Raw genomic sequence first — 26,700 nt, 5'->3', positions numbered from 1 at the left:
AGATAGCCAGCTGTACTCTGTGTGCAGTTCTAACTATTGTGGTACACTAAGGATGTTTCTTTTTCTTTGTTTTTGATGTTGCTTTGATTGGAGACTTAATATAACACATTTAAACAATGTAAATGTGTCACTATGATTGACAAACTTGAGTATTGTAAAGCCTTACAGAAACATTACGTTCTCTTTTACAGAGAATACGTTCTCTTTTACAGAGAATCCAGAAGAGTTGGCAGCTATGGTGCAGGTACAACTGACGTTGTGACCGGGTGAATCTATATATTATTTATTTTCGACCACGCCTTGAAAAACATAATGGAGACGACTTTCAAGTTATATCTAAACAGTGTACAATTTCAAAAGATATGATATTTTTGGAGAGGGTGGGGTGTGGTTTTATTTGCAATTTGGGAATGCCCCCAGAAACGAACATCTTTGGAGACGGACTAAAAAAACGGGTTGGAAATGTGACTGTGGAGCAAAATTTACACTGAAACATATCCAATACATATTATCTAGGCCACAAGGAAGTGTTTTGAATGTAGATTAAAATCATCATTGGTCCCCTTACATGAGCCTAAAATGGCAACATTACACAAAAACTGACTGATGTGTTCTTTGTGGCAAAAATGTCCCATTGCAGATCATTAAAAATGTAAAGTAGTTTCATATTAACATATGCAATTCTTTATGTAAACATTTCAATGTGAACTACCGGCCTTGAATTTTTATTTTTCGGCCTAGACTTTTTTCCCATTCAAAGCATGCAGCAATAACTTTATTGTTTCCTGCAAAAGTGTCTTGCTACTGTAATGATAGGTGTACGTCTATATTAGTCATGAGTGCGGTTTTTACTTTTAGATTTTTATTTTCATAAAAGAAAACTGTGGCGTTACTTTGTCGTTGTTGTGGTAAGCTGACATTTGTTGTCATTCTGGTCAAATGAGTGAATTTGATGAATGGGTTAACGCATGCACAATAAAATCTAGCAAACTGGTTTTAATTTGAGGTACTGAGCTGTAAAAAGCGGAGATAAACTGTTTACAGTACATACCAAATTGGGATATTGTCGTAGAAATCTATGAATGCATGTTGAAGTACAGCGTCAATGATGTTTTATAGTGTTTAATCCTGGCACCACATTCATGCTTGTGTCTGTCTCCTCTCACTGTTCAGCTGTGACAGACCATGCATTACATAACTCGACCACTGGCCCATGGCCCTCAAGTTTGTGCTACTGAAAGTCCCAACCCAATCTCCCCCCGCCCCCAGCCTTACATACTGTACTGTACAGTGCATATGGGCATTCACAGAGTCACACACCAGCCATGCATCTCTCATGCACACAGACTGGATTGTTGCCTTTCGTGCACGCAATGACCTTAATAGTTGAATGACTGCGCATACACTAAGTGTTACTACTGAACTGCTCCTACATGAACTGCTACTACAGTTCATGTATTCATGGACGGATCTCCAGGACAATGTGATAAAACCGCTTTGATCGTTATACTAAACGCGGCTCAGGCTAAAAATAGAGAAGGGGCCTTATGCAAACATGCACACACGTGCTAATGTAGGAAACAATTCATCTCTTTGCAATGGAGGACAATAAAACATACATACAGCAGCAGGTGATAGCTTGTGTTTTCTTCCTGATTGTGGCAGTGACAAAACTGTGCCATGCACTTTATACTTACGAAAAATTGTCTGCACAGTTGTTCTTGGGACCTTAAGCTGCTTTGAAATGGCTCCAAGTGACTTTCCTGACTTGTTCAAGTCAATGATTTGTTTTTTTCAGATCTGTGCTGAGTTCCTTTGACTTTCCCATTGTCGCGTTTGTAACCGAGTCTAACGACTGCATCACGTGAGCCCTATTTAAATGGGCTCAGAGAGGTCAACAGGTGTCGTCAATCATAATCACTCACATGAAGTTAAGAGGCCCTGCCATGAAGCTAATTTAATTGTAACTTTTCTAAATCACCAAAATGTATAATGTATGTTGCTGTATGTATACTTTTGACCCAGCAGACTTGGTCACATTATCAGTAGACCCATAATAAATTCATAAAAGAACCAAACTTCATGAATGTTTTTTGTGACAAACAAGTATGTGCTCTAATCACTCTATCACAAAAAAATAAGAGTTGTAGAAATTATTGGAAACTCAAGACAGCCATGACATTATGTCCTTTATTATTTGTTGTACTTATCTAAGCATGTAGCCTGAGGCATTGACTATTAATAATATTTAAAGTTAAAGTTAAAGTACCAATGATTGTCACACACACACTAGGTGTGGGAAAATTATTCTCTGCATTTGACCCATCACCCTTGATCACCTCCTGGGAGGTGAGGGGAGCAGTGAGCAGCAGCGGTGGCTGTGCCCAGGAATCATTTTTGGTGATTTAACCCCCAATTCCAACCCTAATAATATGAAAACATTTACCAAAACCTACAGGTTGGCTTTGGACTCAGCTCCTCTACACTCACTCAAAAGACAGTTTATTTACAAAATTCAAGAAGGTGCCCTTTCTGGATGCAAAGTAGAGAAACAGTCAATGTCCATTTGGCATTGTGTTTTAGCACTGGTTATCATCACATGTCAACGCAGCTATTAGATTATGTAGTGTCCATTAAGCAGACAGAGCGTTCCTATCGTGGGGTCATCTGCTTCAGGAGATGTGATGAGGATACTGAGACAACAGGCATAGCCGGTCCAAGCCTCCATGGGGCCCTAAGCAAAATTTTGGGACCCTCTATTGATTTTGAGGCACTCTATTTCTGCAAATACTGTTGTTTTTTAATCATTCACACACCTACTATAAACTAATTGCAGCTATGGCAGTGTTTATTGTTCATTATTTTTGGTAACAAAAACCTGTAACAGCAATGTGCAAACATAATTTGTAGTGCAAAAAACAACTAAGTGCAACAATAAAATTACCCAGATATATACAAAAGTAACAAATTCAACTGTACAAAACCAAACAGAATCAAATAAAACATCAAGCAAACACTTAAATAATATTAATGAACAGAATTACCAGAAATAAGGTAACATTTATGGTTAGAGCACTTGATTGTGACATAACAACAATCGTTTGTAACAAAATAACACTTCAGTTTGTATTGTTTAAAGCGAGCATTAGACTGAACAACAACACATAACTTCAACTACATCCACTTTAACCCACCTCAGACCGTGACGACAACGCAATATGAAGTATAAACGATAAAAAAATGTATATTAAGAGTATGTGAAAGTTTGACTCGTACCTGTTTACTTCTGACGACTTCCCTAAAGTTTTGTAATCAATCAGAAATCGCAAGCACCTAATCTGTGCCATACATGGGGAAGTGTGGCAAGAGTGTTATATATATATATATATATATATATATATATATATATATATATATATATATATATATATATATATATATATATATATATATATATATATATATATATATATATATATATATATATATATATATATATATATATATATATATATATATATATCGTTGTGGCTTGTGCAGCCCTTTGAGACTTTTGTGATTTAGGGCTATATAAATAAACATTGATTGATTGATTGATATATGCAAAACACTCATATATATATATATATATATATATATATATATATATATATATATATATATATATATATATATATATATATATATATATATATATATATATATATATATATATATATATATATATATATATATATATATATGCAAAACACTCTTGCCAAACTTCCCCATGTGTGGCGCAGATTAGGTGTGTTATGTGTGACCGTATGTTGACTTTATTTGTGGGTTATAGTTAATTAACACCTTGAGTGATATATGTCCAATATCATACCAAAGGATTTTGCAGGGGCATAAATTTAGACAAAAACACATCGCGGGCCAGTCATGTTGAACTTGTGATGTCTCCCTCGCCACACTGAAAACACCCCTAAACTATTAAGACAATGTAAATGTACATATATTCTTGGGGTCCCACTAATGACCGCAGGGCCCTAAGCAAGCGCTTAGTCCTTGACTAAACATTTATCACAGAGAGCCACATACAGAAAAAAAGAAGGCTGTGGGGACCACTTTGATATTCTTCACTTTTTGTTCAATCACGCTAAAACCATCAAATGTATCAGACCACCTGTTACAAAAACAAGGCAAACATTATTTGGTAAATAATAAACTAACATCCAAATACGTTTTTTCTCCGCACAAAACCAAAAACATTTAAAAGTGTTTGCTCGTAAACATTTTTTTCTTTTGAAGTTAATAAGTCAAGTTGGTGATTTTAAATTTGTTATTTCTGATTGTATGTGTGTTTTTCGTAAAACTGTAATTTTTTTAACTGTAACTATATACAGATAATTGTTTGACCGATTGATTTGAGGAATTATTACGTCACACCAATTATTGGGGGTTAAATCCACAAAATGATTCCCGGGCACGACCACCGCTGCTGCTCACTGCTCTCCTCACCTCCCAGGGGGTGAGGGTGATGGGTCAAATGCAGAGGATAATCTCACCACACCTAGTGTGTGTGTGACAATCATTGGTACTTTAACTTTTTATTTTTTATAAATAGCTCCCATAACCAATTTGAAAACAAACGCCAAGGAGGCCAAAGTACATGTATTGTGCTGTAGGTGGGTTAGGGTTAGCAAGTCAAGCGCTCCCTTCTTCTGTCTACCATGTGTCACTTCCCCTGAGTTCATTGTAAACAACAATGGAGTTGATCGAGTCAGACTTTTTCACCGTTTCAGAGGAAAACTTTGCGCATGCTAATGGGGAAAAAACATTGCGTTTCAACACATAATATCTCAGCAGCCACGTGACACACCAGCATCACACTGCAAAAACTGCAATCTAAGTAAGATTAAATATCTCAAATAAGGGTGATATTTGCTTATTTTCTGTCTGATAAGATAATTCTTGTCACTAAGCAGATTTTATGTTAGAGTGTTTTACTTGTTTTAAGGGTTTTGGTCCTAAATGATCTCAGTAAGATATTACAGCTTGTAGCTGAGATTTTATGACCTATATTGAGTAAAACATGCTTGAAACTAGAATATCAACTGTTGCAAAACTGTGTCACCAAACACTCACAAGTATAAAACTACTTTTCTAAAGTAATAATTTCTTACTTCAAGCATGAAAAAAAATTCATGATGCCGAGCGCATTTCATTATGTCAAGATAATGGCAATAGCATTTACTTAATTTAAGAACATTTTTCAACATATTGAGCAAAAAGGTCTCTTTTTTTTCTACCAAGAAAAGTGCACTTGTTATTAGTGAGAATATACTTATTTTAAGGTATTTTGGGGTTCATTGAGGTTAGCTAATTTTACTTGTTTTGGAAAGTCTTGACAAGCCAAATTTTCTTGTTCTATTGGCAGATAATTTTGCTTAGTTCAAATAAAATACCCCTAATTTTTGTATTTTTTTTCTTGTTTTTAAACACTGACTTTTTGCAGTGCACTACCACTGTGTTTTGAAAGGCTCATAAAGAAGCTGCTCCAAATACAGCCACGAAAAAAATGGGTGGGACTTGTTTCTATCGTCGTGGCTTTTGAAAAAGTGCAAAAACTTTGCCAGGACGACCTGAGGGCTAAAGCAGTCTGTGATTTCATTATGGAAATGATGGGGCTGGATGACTTTCCTGTGACCATCACTGACGATATTGGCTTTTGTCAGGACAAAACCACAGGTACAGGTTGTCAAATCCGCCTTAGTCTGAGTCTTTCTTACCTCTATGTGTGCACAAACTACAGTTAAATCTAAATACAGTTAATTATCAGGGTCAGTCTTGAGAAGCAGGAAGTTATCAGTATCTGTATGGGCCTCCCAAAAAAATGGTGCATTACTAATTAATAACCATTACAGATATGCCAGAGGCCAATGAAAAAATGGCCGCCCAACATCTCTGCGCTAAATCAAGTGATTTTGAAGAGTTGGGCTCATTCTGTGGCATTACAAAGAAAAGTTGATAGAGAAGGATTAGTGTTCTTGATTGAAACTGATTTATGTTAACTCAACTCTACGTCCTTCTTAGCCTTAATGAACACTAAAGTCAAACAAGTCGTGATTAATTCCAAACCTTTGAACATTGCGATGCGATCTCCTGCACCCGGATTTCCATTTTGACTTCCCATTTGATTGATCCGCCGCTTTCCGGCGCAAATTGGCAAGTTCTGTTTTTACCGCGCCACGCATGGCTAATTCAATTAGCAGGCAATGAAACCGAAATTAAACCCTCGTCTGTAGCGTAACAATCATTCAATTTCGGAGTAAATCTAATCAGGGTTGACCTACAGCTCAGCCGTTAATTGATTTAGCGCGGCAGAGAAAACACACTCGTCATCGGGAACATCAGAGTGGGAATTAAGGCTGACGTTTGGAAATTTGTGACTCGAGGCAGTCACCTGAGAGGCAGATGAAGGTCAAGTAGTCCCCCTGGCCGCCAGTCGCCAGAAATGGGATCTTCTTCTTGGTCTTCCGCTTCACCTGCACGGCCGCCAGCATCTTCTCGCCGTGGGGTACGAAGACCTCCTTGTGGATGGCTGCTTTGGCACTCATCCCGGACAACGGGCGGGACCAGCTGGTTCCAAGAGTGCGCTCAACTGAGTGGGCAGAGAGAGAGAAGATGGCAGAGGATGAATGATGATGTCTAGAGCAGTGTTTTTCAACCTTTTTTGAGCAAAGGCACATTTTTGGCGTTGAAAAAATTTGGAGGCACACCACCAGCAGAAATCATTCAAAAACAAAACTCAGTTGGCAGTAAAAAGTCATTGGACATGACTTTAAACCATAACCAACCATGCATCTATAGCTCTTGTCTCAAAGTAGGTGTACTGTCACGACCTGTCACATCACGTCGTGACTTATTTTGAGTTTTTTGCTGTTTTCCTGTGTGTAGTGTTTTAGTTCTTGTCTTGCGCTCCTATTTTGGTGGCTTTTTCGCTTTTTTTGGTATTTTCCTGTAGCAGTTTCATGTCTTCCTTTGAGCGATATTTCCCACATCTACTTTGTTTTAGCAATCAAGAATATTTCAGTTGTTTTTAATCCTTCTTTGTGGGGACATTGTTTAATGTCATGTCATGTTCGGATGTACATTGTGGACGCTGTCTTTGCTCCACAGTAAGTCTTTGCTGTCGTCCAGCATTCTGTTTTTGTTTACTTTGTAGCCAGTTCAGTTTTAGTTTGTTCTGCATAGCCTTCCCTAAGCGTCAATGCCTTTTCTTAGGGGCACTAACCTTTTGTTTATTTTTGGTTAAAGCATTAGACACCTTTTTACCTGCAGTTTGCCTCCCGCTGTTCCCGACATCTACAAAGCAGTTAGCTACCGGCCGCCACCTACTGATATGGAAGAGTATTACACGGTTACTCTGCCGAGCTCTCGATAGCACCGACAATCAACAACAACACATAATTTAAAAAGTATAATTACTGGTTTGCAAAAAATATTTTTAACCCAAATAGGTGAAATTAGATAATCTCCCACGGCACACCAGACTGTATCTCATGGCACACTAGTGTGCCGCGGCACTGAAAAACACTGCTCCAGAGCAGGGGTTCCGGGCCAAGGACCCCCAAACTGATGGAGAGAAGGACTACTTTTTATGTCTTGTATGAAATTATCATTTGTATTTTGCATTAAACTAATCATAAAAGATACCATTAAGGATATTCAAGTAACAACAGTATTGTGCCACTAAACGCTGACAGGCAATAAGCGCTCGAATCGCCAGCTGGCAACTAGCGCGCTAGGCGCTAGGACACAATGTAGTATTATGCATTGTATGCAAATAAATAATCAAGTAAAACATTGAGAGGACTCTAGTAAATGGATAAATGCAGGCTTTTTCACTCACGCATCCTGGCGGTGTGCAGAGCAACTGTTTTAGTGATCGTTCTCTATTGTGCTTCTTTCTCGTCATAAAATGGTATCATCATACATACCAGGTGTAAATTATTCCACCACAGTAAGCTGCTTTTTAGCCCAAGTTTATTTGTTGTTACAGTCTTGTTCGCCTTGTAAAGAGTTGCATTCCCCGCACTCGACTGAATGCTTCGGTTTCAGATGCTGGAATACGTTTGTTGTGCTGCTGCCTTTTTTAAACAAACTTTGCAGCGTGCAGTCATTTGTTCCACGTCTGTTGCCGCAAAGCCAAACTATTGAAAACTTTTTTTTTTGGAACAAATGTCTCGCTCTCGTTCGCATTAGCACTTGTGTGTGTGAAAAGTTTTCTGTCGTTTTGTTTTGTTAATCGTCTGGAACAGAAAAACTCTGGTAATTCATCGATAAAATCAATACATTTCCCGGGCCTACCAAAAGTCGACGAGTGACATTGTTTCATTGGATTTGAAAGAAGACACTTTAAACGTCAGAGTGCAGAATTCTCAAGTTTGCTGACTCAAAGTGGATGCCTGTGGACAGAAGAAGTGGGTTAATTATGTCCAAATGCTCCCACGAGAATTGTGGATTTGATCAGTCGCACACTGGAGACACACACAACCACTCAAGCAGCACAAACCACACCAGCCGCCCATACTGCTAAGAAGTCCATTTGTCATCCGTAACTATTTGTAACTACTGTGTGGTGAGAGAAAGTGGGTCCAAAAGCTACACTATTGTTTCAGTACACAAATAAAAAACAGACCTTAAAGGGGAACTGCACTTTTTGGGGGAATTTTGCCAATTATTCACAATCATTATGTAAGGCAAGAACACATGTTTTTATTTTTTTAATGCAGTCCAAATATTAAATTAATGCGATCAGAAGTTCGCGAACAATGGAGCCTATGGGAGTCGCTCTATTCTGCCTATAAAGCCCTTAAAAAACATCTAACCACTTCCATTAAGGATTTGTAGACATGATGTAAGTATATATGTTATGTATTAACGGGCATGTATATAATAACATTAAAGGCCTACTGAAATGAGATTTTCTTATTTAAACGGGGATAGCAGATCCATTCTATGTGTCATACTTGATCATTTCGCGATATTGCCATATTTTTGCTGAAAGGATTTAGTAGAGAACATCGACGATAAAGTTCGCAACTTTTGGTCGCTGATAAAAAAAAAGCCTTGCCTGTACCGGAAGTAGCATGACGTCACAGATTGAAGAGCTCCTCACATCTGCACATTGTTTAGCGAGAGCGATTCGGACCGAGAAAGCGACGATTACCCCATTAACACGCGAAGTCCCAGAGAAGGGTCAATTGACATTTTTACCTAGAAAACACACAAGAGGGTCATTTGACCCCTAGTCCCCCCTGTGGACACTCCTTTTGTTATGAAAATGTGGCTGTTAGTGGCACACGGCAGGGGGCCACTTGAGCCTGTGTGGGGGAGGGGACCTTACAGCTCAAGCTTTAGTTCTGAGGTAGGTTGTGTGTGTTTTTGCAAGGATCAACAGAATGAAGGGATCAACACTCTGACATTTATTGTTAAAAAAAATACAAAACAAAACATATTTACAAAGAATGAAAAAGCAACTGTTTTCCCAGTTTTGGTGTGGAGGGTTGTTGCAGAAGCAATTGTTATTTTTGTGTGCCAAAAATAGTTTAAAAAAAAAATTTACAAAGAAAAAAGCATATTTACAAAGAATGAAAAACCATGTCCATGTAAACGTGACTGACATACATTTGAGCAGTCACTCACAATCCTGGCACTGCCATTGCTCCTTTCGGCATTTCCCACATGTATAATTTTTCTGTCTACCTAGACAAACTGCCCCTAACAGCCTCATTACCATAACAAAATGAGTGATTAGTGTATTCGGGAAAAGCGTCGGGCCAAATGACCCCTCTCTGGGTCTTCTAGGTAGACAGAAAAATGCTGGGACTTCTAGTGTTAATTTGAGCGAGGATGAAAGATTTGTGGATGAGGAACGTGAGAGTGAAGGATTAGAGTGCAGTGCAGGACGCCAGGGTGTATCTTTTTTCGCTCTGACCGTAACTTAGGTACAAAGGCTCATTGGATTCCACACTTTCTCCTTTTTCTATTGTGGATCACGGATTTGTATTTTAAACCACCTCGGATACTATATCCTCTTGAAAATGAGAGTCGAGAACGCGAAATGGACATTCACAGTGACTTTTATCTCCCCGACAATACATCGGTGAAGCACTTTAGCTTCGGAGCTAACGTGATAGCATCGTGCTTAACTGCAGATAGAAACAGAAGAAATAAGCCCCTGACTGGAAGGATAGACAGAAGATCAACAATACTATTTTTACTTCTACTATCAGGAGACACCAAACCAAACCCTGGACCTGTAACCACACGGTTAATGCCTGGCGAAGCCTAGCAATGCTGTTGCTAACGACGCCATTGAAGCTAACTTAGCTACGGGACCTCGACAGAGCTATGCTAAAAACATTAGCTCTCCACCTACGTCAGCCCTCATCTGCTCATCACCACCCGTGCTCACCTGCGTTCCAGCGATCGACGGCGCGACAAAGGACTTCACCCGATCATCGGTGCGGTCGGCGGCTAGCGTCGGATAGCGCGTCTGCTATCCGACTCAAAGTCCTCCTGGTTGTGTTGCTGTAGCCAGCCGCTAATACACCGATCCCACCTACAGCTTTCTTCTTTGCTGTCTTCATTGTCCATTAAACAAATTGCAAAAGATTCACTAACACAGATGTCCAGAATACTGTGGAATTATGTGGTGAAAACAGACGACTTAAGCTGGCCACCGTGCTATTCCAAAATGTCTGCTTCAACCCGTGACGTCACGCGCAAACGTCATCATACCCAGACGTTTTCAGCCGGATATTTCGCGGGAAATTTAAAATTGCACTTTATAAGTTAACCCGGCCGTATTGGCATGTGTTGCAATGTTAAGATTTCATTATTGATATATAAACTATCAGATTGTGTGGTCCGTAGTAGTGGGTTTCAGTAGGCCTTTAAGTATTTACATATTTTGATAATTTAAGCATACGCGACGCATTAATTTAAAAAACGACGTTTACTTTTTTTTCCCGATACGTCACTGATTTCTACTCACTGCAGACTTCATGAGAGCCAACAAACATACCGTATTTTTCGGACTATAAGTCGCAGTTTTTTTCGACTTATACTCAGGAGCGACTTATGTGTGAAATTATTAACACATTACCGTAAAATATCAAATAATATTATTTAGCTCATTCACATAAGAGACTAAACGTATAAGATTTCATCTGATTTAGCGATTAGGAGTGACAGATTGTTTGGTAAACATATAGCATGTTCTATATGTTATAGTTATTTGAATGACTCTTACCATAATATGTTAAGTTAACATACCAGGCACGTTCTCAGTTGGTTATTTATGCGTCATATAACGTACACTTATTCAGCCTGTTGTTCACTATTCTTTATTTATTTTAAATTGCCTTTCAAATGTCTATTCTAGGTGTTGGGTTTTATCAAATAAATCTCCCCAAAAAATGCGATTTATACTCCAGTGCGACTTATATGTTTTTTTCCTTCTTTATTATGCATTTTCGGCCGGTGCGACTTATACTCCGGAGCGACTTATACTCCGAAAAATACGGTAATAAAACATCACTTACTGTACAAGCGCTGCTGTCTTTAGGATGCCAACTGATAGAATGTTGTTATAGTTTTGTTTAGATTAAAAATTACTCATAATCCTCGCGAAGAAAAGAGGCATGGTACCAAGTGTCTTTTCGTGTCGTTCGCCATTTTTAGGTGTAAAATGGCTGTCAAAGTGGCCCAACATGTCGGATTACATCCTCGTCCTTCTACTATACAGGTGGCAGGCATGATTAATGATCTATAATAAACTAACACGAGCAGGGAAGTGAGAAAGCAGCTTATCACTGGATGTAAACATAGGCACACAACCTTGTCATCACGGTGCTGCTGTCAGTAGTTTGACTGTGTTAGTGCTTATAATAACAATATCACTAATTCTTGGTAATATTCAAGGCACTTTTTGGATGTTTTTTTATTGGGTTTTATGGATAGAATAGAGGACTTCCCATTGGCTCCGCTGTTAGCAGGCTTTTATTTACGTTTAGAGTTAGAATGCATTTAAAAAAATGACATCCGTTTTCATGACTTTCATATTGATTGTGAATGATAGGCACCATTTTTTAAACAAGTGCAGTTCCCCTTTAAAACGTCCAACTTTAGATAGATTGCAGCAACTGACAAAAGTTTTTTGTGGGGGCCAAGGGGAGCTAAGAAGCAAAGAAAAAAAAGAGTAGAGTTGAGCAGTAAATAATCCACAAACAAACTTGTCCACTTCGTAATGTAAGTGGGGCTGGAAGGGAGCCATTGTTGGCTGGAGGTCATTGTTATGTAGAGATTACGTCAGCCCAGAGGGAACTCTGTGGAACATAAAAAGGTCTGGCGCCAGACTAAAGAGCATTTCTGGGAGAAATGTCATTAGTTGAATTCTCGCTTTTGGTTTACAATTTCATAAACGCAATATCGCGAGGCCCATTTAGCATACGGTGCAAGGCAACGTGATTGAGTTCTGTAACAGCGACAACTTCACTGTACTGTGCGTACAAATATGGGACAAATATTGCTTTCACTAACTTCTGTGTGTATGATTTACATTCTCATTGTCCAAAAGTAAAGAACTGTGAAAATAGATTCTCAGTCAAGTTCTCAGTCATGTGGTATGCAATCTTAATTCCTTCTCATTCACATAGAAACGACTTTAGTTGTGCTTTCCGAGCTCATTCCTTCATAATCATCTAGTTGGTAAAAACAAAGATAACAACAGTGGAAAGTAGAAGACCACATAACTGAGCCAAAGCCAAACAATCCTCATTTTGTTTAGCACCACATGGCACAGTTATAGATACTGTACTCTCGTATTTACATAACAACCTCTAAATTCTAACACACCTGAAGTTGCATAACTAAAAAAAAAAATCAAAATTCTTCAGAAAATACCAAAATCGTCAATGCACAATGTCAACATTCCGTGCAAGAAATCAGTTTAGATCTTCTTTGGGTGTTTTGGCTTTTTTGCGGCACTCAGAAGAGCGTACACAAGGAGTTGCACAAAGTAAGCAAAATCACATTCAAAGACTTTCAGTGCCATCATCAAAGTCATCCCTCGTTTCAAAGTTTTACAGTTGCTAACTTATTTTTACACTTGAAAGACAAATGCGAATGTTAAAAACCGAGACACATTTACATTTGCGAACTCACCTTCAGATTGTGCCCTTGTTATCTAAAATCGAGTGTTGCATTGTTTACATTTTACTCTTATGAGTAGTTAACTTATGTTTAAACTTAAATGACTATTTAAAATGTTTACATGTAATTATTCAAAGTTTTATGATGGCTGCAATTTGATCCAAGATTTTTTAGGCCACATTCACACTGCTCGGTAGGAAGTCCAATTTGGATTTTTTTTTGGTCAAATCAAATCTTTATTTAATTTTTACATCACAAAACAAAATGGGTCAAATGCAGAGAATAATTTCGCCACACCTAGTGTGTGTTTGACAATCATTGGTACTTTAACTTTAAAATGCAATGTCTACCGTGAACGCAATCTGACCCACATGCAGACATGACGTCACACGTGCTGCAGTGTTGCTCCTAAGTCTCAGTCCTTATGCATTTGCGGCAATTTTAACAATTTTGTGCAAAGTCAACATTTTCTGAACCGAATTATTGCGTGTAAAAGATTTAGAAGGAAGAGGGCAAGCATTTGTGGCTCTCGCAGTTTGTGGGACATTTGTAGGACGTCTGTTATGAAGAGCTTCTGGGCGCGCAGTCGAAGTAGTGGAACAATGATGCAAGTTCCCTAAAACGATTACTTTTGCCTGTTTTCTGTTAATTTGTCAACTACCGTATTTTACGGACCATAAGCCACTACTTTTTTCCAACGCTTTGATTCCTGCGGCTTATAAAATGGTGTGGCTAATTTATGGATTTTTGTTTAACTAACGGCCATAATGTTTTGTAGTCAAAAAAATTCTTTTTACATATCACCGACAGCGAGACTGAAACAATCTTTTGGAAGAGTTCACTCACTCCAGGTGCCACAGGTTAAAAATGTACCCCAAATTTCATGCCCTGAACCGAAAGTAAAACCGTTCATAGCGTTTCTGCATTCATCACTCCAAGCAACGGTCGTAAGTTTTACAATATAACTACAATAATTCATACTCACTAAACCGTCCCATGTGTAATGTCTGTAGGAGTGTTTATGCATATTTGTACGTGCTATCGTAATGTAATCAAGCTAGCACCGTTAGCATTAACGAATATGCTAACACATTTACAAGTGTCTGTGTTCGTATTATCAATTTGTAATGGCATTATTTTTGTATTGTTTCAGTTTCATAAATTCATCAACTTGTCACCGTGGAATTGTTGAGTCTATTTAGCTGATTGTGAGCGAGCTTCCGCAGCTCGTGGGTCCATGACAGTGACTTCTGTTTTGTTTGATCATCCGTTTTACGGCCGTGTTGCAGGCATGGTTTGGAAATAATTAAGTATGTAAATAAACATTTACAAAATATTTTGTACCGGTATATATCTTTTCAAATTTGGTGGGTGCGCTCTGTAACTCAAAAAATATGGTGTTTATTTTGCAACCGTCTAATTTGATGAAGAATAATGACGTTTATTGTTTTTTGATGACATTGGTCTAATGATCGCGACCCGCAGACTGCAGTAGCATCGGATACATATCGGATTTATATACACATACAAAAGAGGCCTGGATTGGATTTGAAAACATTTAGAATGGCACTGTTCACAGTGATATTAAAACAATTTGGCCACCTGCCTCGACTCACATATGAGCTTTAAGTGCCATCCCATTCCTAACCCATAGGGTTCAATATAATGTCGGTCTACCTTTTGCAGCTATTACAGCTTCATCTCTTCTGGGAAGGCTGTCCACAAGGTTGCGGAGTGTGTTTATAGGAATTTTCGACAATTCTTCCAAAAGTGCATTAGTGAGGTCACACACTGATATTGGTCGAGAGGGCCTGGCTCTCAGTCTCCATTCAAATTCATCCCAAAGGTGTTCTAATCGGGTTCAGGTCAGGACTCTGTGCAGGCCAGTCAAGTTCATCTACACCAGACTCTGTCATCCATGTCTTTATGGACCTTGCTTTGTGCACTGGTGCACAGTCATGTTGGAAGAGGAAGGGACCCGCTCCAAACTGTTCCCACAAAGTTGGGAGCATGGAATTGTCCAAAATGCTTTGGTATTCTGGATCATTCAAAGTTCCTTTCACATGAACTAAGGGGCCAAGCCCAACTCCTGAAAAACAACCCCAAACCATAATTCCTCCGCTGAGCCCTCTGTCAGTTTACGTTGCCTACCACTTTGTGGCTGAGTTGCTCTTGTTCCCAAACTCTTCCATTTTCTTATAATAAAGCCAACAGTTGACTTTGGAATATTTAGGAGCTAGGAAATTTCCCGACTGGATTTGTTGCACAGTTGGCATCCTATGACAATTCCACGCTGGAAATCACTGAGCTCCTGAGAGCGGCCCATTCTTTCACAAATGTTTGTAGAAACAGTCTCCATGCCTAAGTGCTTGATTTTATACACCTGTGGCCGGGCCAAGTGATTAGGACACCTGATTCTGATCATTTGGATGGGTGGCCAAATACTTTTGGCAATATAGTGTATGTGCAAAAAAGCAAAAAAAAATCGGACTTGACCTGTAATGTGAACAAGGTCTTATGTTTCCTAAACAATAACAAAAAAAATGGCTATGTGAATAACGTGTAAGAGAAAAATACAGATTTGCACCAAAAAGTAATTGGATTCGCCCCATGCTTCCACAATGTGTCGCGGAAAACCAGCTACGACCCCATTATTTCCTTGGTGGAGGTACCAGCAAAACTCTCGTTTAGCCCAGCAGAGATGCTCTCAGTGGAAGCCCATTACACACCTATCCACAATCCTCCACCTGAGAAGGAAGACTGTCCACATCTACCCTGCAATCTGTCATCAGAAAAAGAGCAGTGTACATAGCCCCCACCGGCTCCCCTGTGGCACCACCACTGAGGCGTGAGTGGATGGTGAGGAAAGAAGAGAAAGGAAGACGCAGACAAGGAGCCTCCAGGCAGTGACAAGTAGCCAGCTCCGATACTTATGCTTTGACTTTGAGCTGCCTTATATAATGTTCACGAGCGCGATGGCAGAGTGAGCCAAGTTGCTGCAGTGGCGGCGAAATAACGTACATAAATTTCACGGCTGATTATCACCCTATTTTCAAGGGGAAAAAAAATCACTTTGTTAACTGCCGAGCTGGGCAACGCCTTGTCGTTGGTCACGCTCGGTTCCTCTCGAGAGACCTTGTACTTGCAGAAGTGGACTTCACTTGGCTGGGCAGACACTTCCTTTTACGCACCAGGAGAAAAGAAACAGCTTGCATTTGTGAGAGCCCTAAAAGACACTGGTGTAAAAAAAAAAAAAAAAAACTTTCACACAGTGACACAACATCCTGGGTTTAGATAATTAGATGTCACCAGCGCCAGAGTTGTGTGTGACGTGTGAGATAGCAACAGTTGCTGTCAACACAATAGGGCAGTAGAAATGAGGGTCGGGTTGCGGTCCAGGCATGGCAAGACGACTTTTCACACAATTGTGGTCCTGCCATTGTTCCAGCTCCAATACTAGATCAGAAGCTGGGAAATTGTGTAAGGGGGTTGACTCTGTCCCATCATTCTTAGAGTATCATTTACAGTATATAGGCCTGGGCCTTTTAACAAATTAATTAATCCAACGCTGAATGAAAAATGTCTCTCTTTGTTTATCTTAACACTGAATGCCACTGTATGTATTATGTCCTTGTTTGGAATTTAATTTAATAATATTATATATGTATATACACACACACATATATATATATATATGTATATATATATATATATATATATATATATGTATATATATATATATATATGTGTGTGTGTGTATATATATATATATGTGTGTGTGTGTATATATATATATACTATAAAGTATTTGGCCACCCATCCAAATGATGAGAATCAGGTGTGCTAATCACTTGGCTCGGTGTATAAAATCAAGCACTTAGGCATGGAGACTGTTTCTACAAACATTTGTGAAAGAATGGGTCGCTCTCAGTGATTTCCGGCGTAGAACTGTCATAGGATGCCACCTGTGCAACAAATCCAGTCGTGAAATTTCCTCGCTCCTAAATATTCCAAAGTCAACTTTATTATAAGAAAAGTGAAGAGTTTGGGAACAACAGCAAGTCAGCCACCAAGTGATAGGCCACGTGAACTGACAGAGAGGGGTCAGCGGATGCTGAAGCGCATACTGCGAAGACTTTCAGCTGCTACAGAGCTCCAAACTTCATGTGACCTTCCAATTAGCCCACGTACAGTACGCAGAGAGCTTCATGGAATGGGTTTCCATGGCCGAGCAGCTGCATCTAAGCCATACATCACCAAGTCCAATGCAAAGCGTGGGATGAAGTGGTGTAAAGCACGTCGCCATTGGACTCTAGAGCAGCGGAGACGTCTTCTCTGGACTGATGAGTCACGCTTTTCCATATGGCAATCTGATGGACGAGTCTTGGTTTGGAGGTTGCCAGGAGAACGCTACATTTCGGACTGCATTGTGCCGAGAGTGAAATTTGCTGGAGGAGGAATTATGGTGTGGGGTTGTTTTTCAGGAGTTGGGTTAGGCCCCTTAGTTCCAGTGAAAGGAACTTTGAATGCTCCAGGATACCAAAACATTTTGGACAATTCCATAGGATGGCACTTCAAGTTCATATGTGAATAAAGGCAGGTGGCCAAATACTTTTGGCAATATACATATATATATATATAATTTTTTTATGTTTTTATTACTGCATTATATGTTATTCCATTGTAAATTCTGAGAGAGTTGTGTGAGCTGAGAGGTATCTGAGCAACATTGTCTTTAATGATTGTCTGTTATTGTTTGTTGTGTAACTTGTTCTTGTTGTACTGTATTGTGTTAATTTTAAATGTCTTTGGTCCCCCATGAAAACGAGATGCTGCATGTCAAGGGGTTTTCCATTAATAAATTCAAATTATTCCCTAAATGAACCTGATAACTTTGTCTCTCGCTTTTAAACAGGGTGCAAGAGGGTTCACTCTTGCGTCACAACTCCCTAATGAGCACAATGATTGCAAAGTAGGGGTGCAACCAACAATTAGTTGACATTGTCGACAATAAATTTGTCGCTGACAAATTCATTTGTCGACTATTTTTGACTATTCTGCAGGATCGCTGCGTAAAAACACTAACTTTAGCAAATAAAGCAACGACTAACATAGGCTGACCCTGGGGGTCAGCAACCCGTGGCTTTAGAGCCGCATGCGGCTCTTTAGTGCCGCCCTATTGGCTCCCTGGAGCATTTTTAAAAAAGGATTGAAATTGGAAAGAGATGGGGGACAAATCATTTTTTTGTTTTAGTATGTTTTTTGTTTGAGGACATACATGACACGAACCTTCCCAATTGTTAGAAAGCCCACCGTTTAATATGTTTGTGTGTATGCTTCACTGATGAGAGTATTTGGTGAACATTGTTTTGTCCTACTAGTTTTGGCGGTTCTTGAACTCACCATAGTGTGGACTATGACGCAACAGTTTGTTTACATGTAAAATCTTCCACTCCTTTGTCTCATTTGGTCCACCAAAAGTTGTACGTAAATGCACAAAGGTGCGGTTCGTTGATGTTATTGACTTGTTGGAGTGCTAATCAGGCATATTTGGTCAGTGCATGACTGCAAGCTAATCAATGCTAACATGCTATTTAGGCTAGCTGTATGTACATATTGCATCATTATGCCTCATTTGTAGGTATATTTGATATAATTTAATATCCTTTACTTTTATCCTCTTTGTATATAATTTAGTTTTTTGCATGTCTCGTGACACAATATCGGTATGTAATATTGGCTGCATTACTGACAGTTGTGTATGTGCCATGTTGTTCCAGACCACAGCAAACATTACCTAGCTTGCCAAAGATTGTAATAAATCCATTAGAAGAAGACAGCCTGCCCTTTCCTTTAACTTGGACACACACATCTACACATTTGGCCATTAAAAGTTCGTAATTTCCAGGAGTTATCTCACCTTCTGATTTACTAATGGTTTCTAATGTTGTAAAAATGTGCAGAATAAATATTAAATTTAAACAATTCTGTCAACGAAGATTTGCTTCAGCCTGCTACACATAGTCATTTTGATAGTAGGCTATTTTAGCTAATATAGACACTTTAATCATGTGTTGCCTTCATTATAAGACTTATATACGGCTTTTAGTTTTTTGTGGCTCCAAACAGATTAGTTTTTTGTATTTTTGGTCCAATATGGCTCTTTCAACGATTTGGGTTGCCGACCCCTGGGCTACCCTAAACCAGACTCGAATCAAAGGCAGCCTGCAGCATCCGGTTTGATTAATTGTTGGGTTGACAGGATTGTCAGCAGCCACACAGCACAGACACACCTGTCGCAATTCTGTGTGCGTATGAAAATTCAAAAATGCAGTATGCATGAACAGGGTGTCTTTTTTTTAAAAGGAATTCATGTCGTAAAAAGATGTCTCATACTGTACAACTCTTTCCTAATGACTCATTGCTTTGGATTTTACATCTCAAGGATCATCAACATTGCCACGTGCACACATCTGGGAATATACAGTGCATCCCATTATGTCACGGTTAGATTTACGTCTCTGTGGTGTCCATCCTCTTCCAACGTTGCATCATGCGACAGACTAGCCACATTTGTATGAGTGGAGAAATAACTGTGTGACTCCTCCTTTTGTGCACCTACTCATTGTAATTCATGCTGGGGAAGAACTCTCGCCAGTAATATACAAGAGGTGGCATGAATGCGAGAGGCTGACAATACTTTAAAGCAGCAATCTAAAACATCACTAGGGGAATCTCGCTCTGCAGTGGCTGTAAAAACAATAAGCCTTTTTTTCCTGTTTGGCAGAAACTACTTTTACATTTTATTGGGACAAAGTGGAAAAACAAGCACAAAAAAGAAGGACTTCTGGGCAAAGATTCAATCCAGAGCAAAATAGCTACAAACAACTGACGCACGCCAGCTTGCAAGTAAATCATCCGACTTCAATTAATCATAGCACCCTTCACCGTGCATGGTTTACCTTGTTTCTTATATGTTTAGTTTCTGACACTTCAGGGCATTTAGAATTCTTGAGGGAAAAAAAAAAAGAGCGAGAGAGTGACCTTGAGCCAAAACCTCACTGTTTACTGTATGCCTGACGTCACTGGAAACAGTAAAAACTCCAGCCGAGCAAAGCAAACAAATGTGTTTCTGTTGAAACTTCGCCTGCAAAGCACTACCTGACACGTTTTCCAGGAAAGGGTATCCACCAATAAAACAACTTTTGAACTGAGGGAGAAACATAAGCACATGTATATTGTGTTTTCTAAATCTAGATATATATATACTCTGTATATAAATATATACACAAGTACACAGGGTTTCCCCTAAACTGCCAAGATACCTGTGGCGGTGGGGGCGTGGTTATGGGCATGGTTACCATTAGGGATGATGTCTGATAAGAAATTATCGAGTTCGAGCCCATTATCGAATCCTCTTATCGAACCGATTCCTTATTGATTCTCTTGTCGAATCCAGGTAGGTTGTTGTATATGGAAAAAAAACACAATATTTGGTTTACCAAAAGCTTACTTTTATTTTATAAGAAAAAAATAAAATAAAATAAATAAATAAATAAATATTGACTGTTACCTTCCTAAAAAAATAAAACAATAAAATATTGACTGTTGTTACCCAAAGTATACTAAGTGGAATTTTTCAGAAAAACAAATATATACAGTAACACAAAAACAACCTGTCTCTGTGATCACTATAGGTGTATAAATAATAATATAGTGTTAAATGAAATCAGTCCCTTGGGCACAAAACTGAAAATAATTCAGCTCTCCAAAAAGTGCACTTCTGCTGCTATTGGAACATACTAACTACACACACTATGACACTAAGAACACCACAGTCATCAATCAACAATTCTTCCCCCCTTACATGAGAGCGAAGCCTGGCAATAATTGCTTATTGCCTGTTCTGCCCTCACTACACATGTTGAGGTTATACAGCTTGGCAGACAGCTAACAAACAATCCAAAGCAGATTAATCCATTTAGGCTCTTTATTGTTGTTGATCTTGCTTTGTCTTTTCCTATCTTTACTTTTGTCCTGCACTGGACTGTTTTTTTTTTTTTAAACTGAAATACACACAATGACAAATGAATAAGCTATGTGATTCAATTAACATACTGAAATGTAATACACAATATGTAAATATCAGCTTCACACAAATATACAGTACTATCATCAAACAAATACTTCTGAGTGTTGAAACTATTTCGATGGTGGAAATATACGACTGGAAGCCATTTTAAGTCCTCAAAACATCCATTGAAACAGTGCACAAAAATCGTTTTTCAATAAACATCTTAAACTTAACCACTTTCCACCTTAATATTGAGTTACATAAACAAGTTAAACAGTTTACTTACAGACTTATCTTTTCCAAGGCTTGTAAGAGCTAACACAACTTGTCTACTTCTCAATTGTCTCAACCCGGAAGTGCCCAAACTAATGATGCGTAGTATTTTCATATCGCCACAAGGTGTCAGTAAGAGTCTACAATCAAATGGGCATAACATTGCAGGTCCCACAGGGCATTTCCTGTACGTGGGAAGGGATTCGTTCCCAGGGATTCGAATAAAGAACCAACTCTTTTTCTTTACTATAGTGGCCTCGATAACGGGAACCGGTTCTCAAAAAGGGATTCGAGTCCATGGAATCGGTTCTTTTCTTATCGAACAACCGGGAGAACCGATTTCGAACATCATCCCTAGTTACCATGATGTCGAGTAATTTGCTATGATGATATGACTTTCTTTAAAAAAGCTCAGAAAATGAATACGTACACTAAAAACAAATCTGTTATTAATTATTATTATTAACATTCTTTTATCCATATTTGTAATTGTTGCTACATTTTTGTCCTTTGTCCAATGTCCTTTGTTGAGATTTGTTCAAGTGTTTACAGACTTTTAATGACTTGTTTTAATTGAAAAACAACTCGCAACAAATCTACATCTTCTTCTGGTCCTATTATAAAATGTACTCCTGTTTAGAGACTCTACTTCTGTCCCTCAATGTCGCTGGCGAAAGAGGCTCGCTGCAGCGAGCATGAAGTCACACTTGCTTCGCGCTGTTGCTCCGGTTGGAAACATTCTATTTTTAAAAGCCGCCACTGTCCTCTTATTATTTTCACATTTTGTAGATGGCTGTCTGCGGGTATATCTGCAATATATATATATAAATCACGTGATTTAGGTCCACATCGCAGACATGCTGACAACGCTCCAGACAATGGCGTGCGTTTTCTTTACATCCGTTTGCGGCAGAGAGGTTTTCGGTGATCAAAGTCTTTTTTCAGTGGTCAAGTTTCCGGTACATCACTTGTCAATAGTGCGCAAATAATAGGCTATCAATTTATACTGTAACGACCAGCGAATGTTAATGGTTTATGTTTGTGTGGTCTGGATTTGATGTCAGTATTTTCCATGTTTACATACACGTCCATGCCTGAAAGGTGATTGGCAGAGAATGAGGGAGTGTTGTTGTGTGTCCCGGGAAGCGCGGACTCGTGAGACAAAAGTGTTTACAGGGGTGGTAAAACCTGTGTGGAGTGTGCCGTTTGTTACCATAAGATTGGTAATAAAAGTCCAAAAAACCGTCGGACTTTGTGTGATTTCTTCTGAGGGCTACAATATATTATAATACTTTGTTTTCAAGTAAAACAATTTTAAAAAACTTATATTTAAAGTGTGGCGGTAATAAAAATGATGTGGCATTGTGCCACATTCGATTACACTAAGGCAGTGGTTCTTAACCTGGGTTCGATCAAACCCTAGGGGTTCGGTGAGTCGGCCTCAGGGGTTCGGCGGAGCCTCTACCGCGGAGATCAAGACACAACCAACTCATCGTGAAAATAAAAACTTCTCCCTATCGGCGTATTATGGATACCCCCAAACAACGTTCCCTCTAATTTTCCATCTGATTTGCAGGTGTGTAATTTGTTGTGAGTTCATGCACTGTGTTGGTTTTGTTCTTTGAACAAGGTGATGCTCATGCACGGTTCATTTTGTGCACCAATAAAAAAACATATAACTTTGTCTTGAATTTGAAAAAAAAAACATTTTATTTTTCACTAAAGAAGGGTTCGGTGAATGCGCACATGAAGCTGGTGGGGTTCGGTACCTCCAACAAGGTTAATACCACTGCACTAAGGGGAAACACTGTATATAGCCATCCGTACATTATATACACTATACATTAATTTGTTTTCACTTTTTAAAAAAAACAACTAATTTCTAAGGTGTAGCGGCTTTTATTCTGCCGCGGCAGCCCGCCACAATCGAGTACATGTCGGGGAAACCCTGCTGCTTTATATATCCAAAAGGAAAAGTGTAGGTGTTAAACTCAACTGCAGAGCCAGCTCAACAGTTGACATTATCTTAGCTGTAATTGGACACAAGAAATATTGAGCAAGATACAGTGCAAGCTTATCTTTTATGGCGTAGCAGAGCAAATTAAGCCCTGCCCCTGAACTCCTGCCAGAGGGAAAGCGGCAATATTTTATCATAAGTGGGTTACTAGACAGCGTCATAAGCAGGTAACATGGTTAAGAAGCCTTAGAGCTAATAGAATCCAAAGACGTCTACTATTCAGAGACATATAGTCAGGCGCAGTGAATTGTCTCCTGATACTCAGATGTAAGAGATTTTAGTGGAGCTGAAGCAAATTTGGATCAGTCTAAATTATACACAAGAAAAGGCACCGTCATCCTGCATATCCTTGTCATTAATATTTATGAAATAAATACTGCAAAATTAACAACAATGAAAGGAAAGCCTAATAAATCACCCATCATGCCTGAAAATGTTGTGGCAACACATTAGCAGTTCTTGCATAATCCTACGGACAGACAAACAATAAACAAGAACGTAAGAATTGAGCGACTCCCATTGGCTCCATTGTTAGCTGTCTTTTACTAGCGTTTATTTACGAGTTAGAATACATTGAAAAACATATGTGTGCATGTCTTACATAAAGATTGGGAATGATCTGCAAAATTCCAAAAAAGTGCAGTTCCCCTTTAACACGAGTAGTCTCAAATAACACTAGAAAAAGAGGCTAGATTTGTTGCTCGTCATTTTTTTCCCCACACATACTTATTTTTCAAAAACACATACAACTTTAGTAACTGTGTCTGGACGGAGTGGAATTTCACATGAATATTTGCACTAATTTGCCAAATTTCTCATAGAGATGGGATTCATTAACCTGACTCTCGCCAGATCCTTGTAGTTCGCTGAGCTCCACACAAGGATCTGGGACTTCTCAATATGGGGTTGTATTTCAGAAGGCAGGGCCTTGTAAAAAAATCATTGTATGTGATTGGATAAACCACCTGTCCGTTATCTTGAATAATAATAATAATAATACCTGGGATTTATATAGCGCTTTTCTAAATACCCAAAGTCGACGTGCTATTTCAACCGCTCACATCAACATCAACCCGTGATGTTGGGAAATCTAAAACAGAACAACCGACATATTGGATAACGACATAGCGAAAAGTTCTCTGATCATCTTTTAAATAATTAATATTCGATAGATTCGACAAAACAGTTGCAATAGCAAAATCAATGTCAGCACACAACTCCTCGCTGTGTGCCGCCATTGTTGTTTGAAACAAACAGTCGCTTCGGCGCTACGCCACATCTATGAAATCCCGCCCGGCGATCCTGATTGGTTCATTATTTGTTGCTATCTTGAAGGAGTTTGCATTGCCCTTGATCCCAGATCCTTGTGTGGAGCTCAGCGAACTACAAGGATCTGGGGAGAGTCAGATTAGAGATTTATTGCTCTTTGAAATGAGCTTTGAAAGGATCTTGGGGAGACATTACTTTAAAAGAGCCGTTATAAATGATAAATGGGTTATACTTGTATAGCGCTTTTCTACCTTCAAGGTACTCAAAGCGCTTTGACAGTATTTCCACATTCACCCATTCACACACACATTCACACACTGATGGAGGGAGATGCCATGCAAGGCGCTAACCAGCACCCATCAGGAGCAAGGGTGAAGTGTCTTGCCCAAGGACACAACGGACGTGACTAGGGTGGTAGAAGGTGGGGATTGAACCCCAGTAGAAAAGACTGGCTCCTTATGATAGTCCACCCATCTTCTTCCACTTATCCGAGGTCGGTCGCGGGGGCAGCAGCCTAAGCAGAGAAGCCCAGACTTTCCTCTCCCCAGCCACTTCGTCTAGTGGATCCCGAGGAGTTCCCAGGCCAGCCGGGAGACATAGTCTTCCCAACGTGTCCTGGGTCTTCCCCGTGGCCTCCTACCGGTCGGACGTGCCCTACACACCTCCCTAGGGAGGCGTTCGGGTGGCATCCTGAGCAGATGCCCGAACCACCTCATCTGGCTCCTCTCAATGTGGAGGAGCAGCGGCTTTACTCTGAGTTCCTCCCGGATTACAGAGCTTCTCACCCTATCTCTAAGGGCCATCCGGCGGAGGAAACTCATTTCGGCCGCTTGTACCCGTGATCTTGTCCTTTCGGTCATAACCCAAAGCTCATGACCATAGGTGAGGATGGGAACGCAGATCGACCGGTAAAATTGAGAGCTTTGCCTTCCGGCTCAGCTCCTTCTTCACCACAACGGATCGATACAGCGTCCGCATTACTGAAGACGCCGCACCGATCCGCCTGTCGATCTCACGATCCACTCTTCCCTCACTCGTGAACAAGACTCCGAGGTACTTGAACTCCTCCACTTAGGGCAAGATCTCCTCCCCAACCTGGAAATGGCACTCCACCCTTTCCCGGGCGGGAACAATGTACTCGGACTTGGAGGTGCTGATTCTCATCCCAGTCGCTTCACACTCGGCTGCGAACCGATCCAGTGAGAGCTGAAGATCCTGGATCGGTTCGCAGCCGAGTGTGAAGCGACTGGGATGATAGTCATTTTACGATAGTCATTTTCTTTAAAACCGTTATTTTAATTTTTTTTGCAACAAAATAATCACTGGCAGCCGTTATAAGATAAGATGAAGATCAGAATAATCACGGTATTGGTAAGAAAAATTCTGAAATATTGTCAATAATTGTATTTATGTTTTGTTTTTACAGTATATATTCCTTGAGGTGATCCCATTTCCCCATGCTATAACAGTGATAGCACTATTTTGAATTTTCCCTAGCCTAAAGAACTCCATCCATCCATTGTCTACCGCTTGTCCCTTTTGGGGTAGCGGGGGGTGCTGGAGCCTATCTTAGCTGCATTCATACCCTCATCGCACTAGGGCCAATTTAGTGTTGCCAATCAACCTATCCCCAGGTGCATGTCTTTGGAGGTGGGAGGAAGCCGGAGAACCTGGAGGGAACCCACGCAGTCACGGGGAGAACAGGCAAACTCCACACAGAAAGACCCTAAGAATCAAACCCAGGACCTTCGTATTGTGAGGCACATGCACTAACCCCTCTTCCACCGTGCTGCCGCCTAAAGAACTATTTAGCATTGTAATAATACAGATAAAAATACACAAAACAAGCAAGAATACAATG

The 26,700-nt window shown here is 39.6% G+C and overlaps 1 protein-coding gene across 2 annotated transcripts in view; it reads right to left on the bottom strand.

The window, feature by feature from the left end:
- stxbp6 (syntaxin binding protein 6 (amisyn)) overlaps nt 1-26,700 on the bottom strand; it is a 103,142-nt gene that overhangs the window by 74,846 nt on the left and 1,596 nt on the right. For both annotated transcript variants that reach the window (XM_062041411.1, XM_062041412.1), the window contains exon 2: nt 6,449-6,646. In XM_062041411.1, coding sequence (XP_061897395.1) covers nt 6,449-6,602 — 154 coding nt within the window. In that variant the 5' untranslated portion in view covers nt 6,603-6,646. The remainder of the gene's footprint in view (nt 1-6,448; nt 6,647-26,700) is intronic.

Source organism: Entelurus aequoreus, linkage group LG03 (genome assembly GCF_033978785.1).
Source record: "Entelurus aequoreus isolate RoL-2023_Sb linkage group LG03, RoL_Eaeq_v1.1, whole genome shotgun sequence".
NCBI classification, from domain to species: domain Eukaryota; kingdom Metazoa; phylum Chordata; class Actinopteri; order Syngnathiformes; family Syngnathidae; genus Entelurus; species Entelurus aequoreus.
This window is presented reverse-complemented; position numbering and strand designations above follow the sequence as displayed.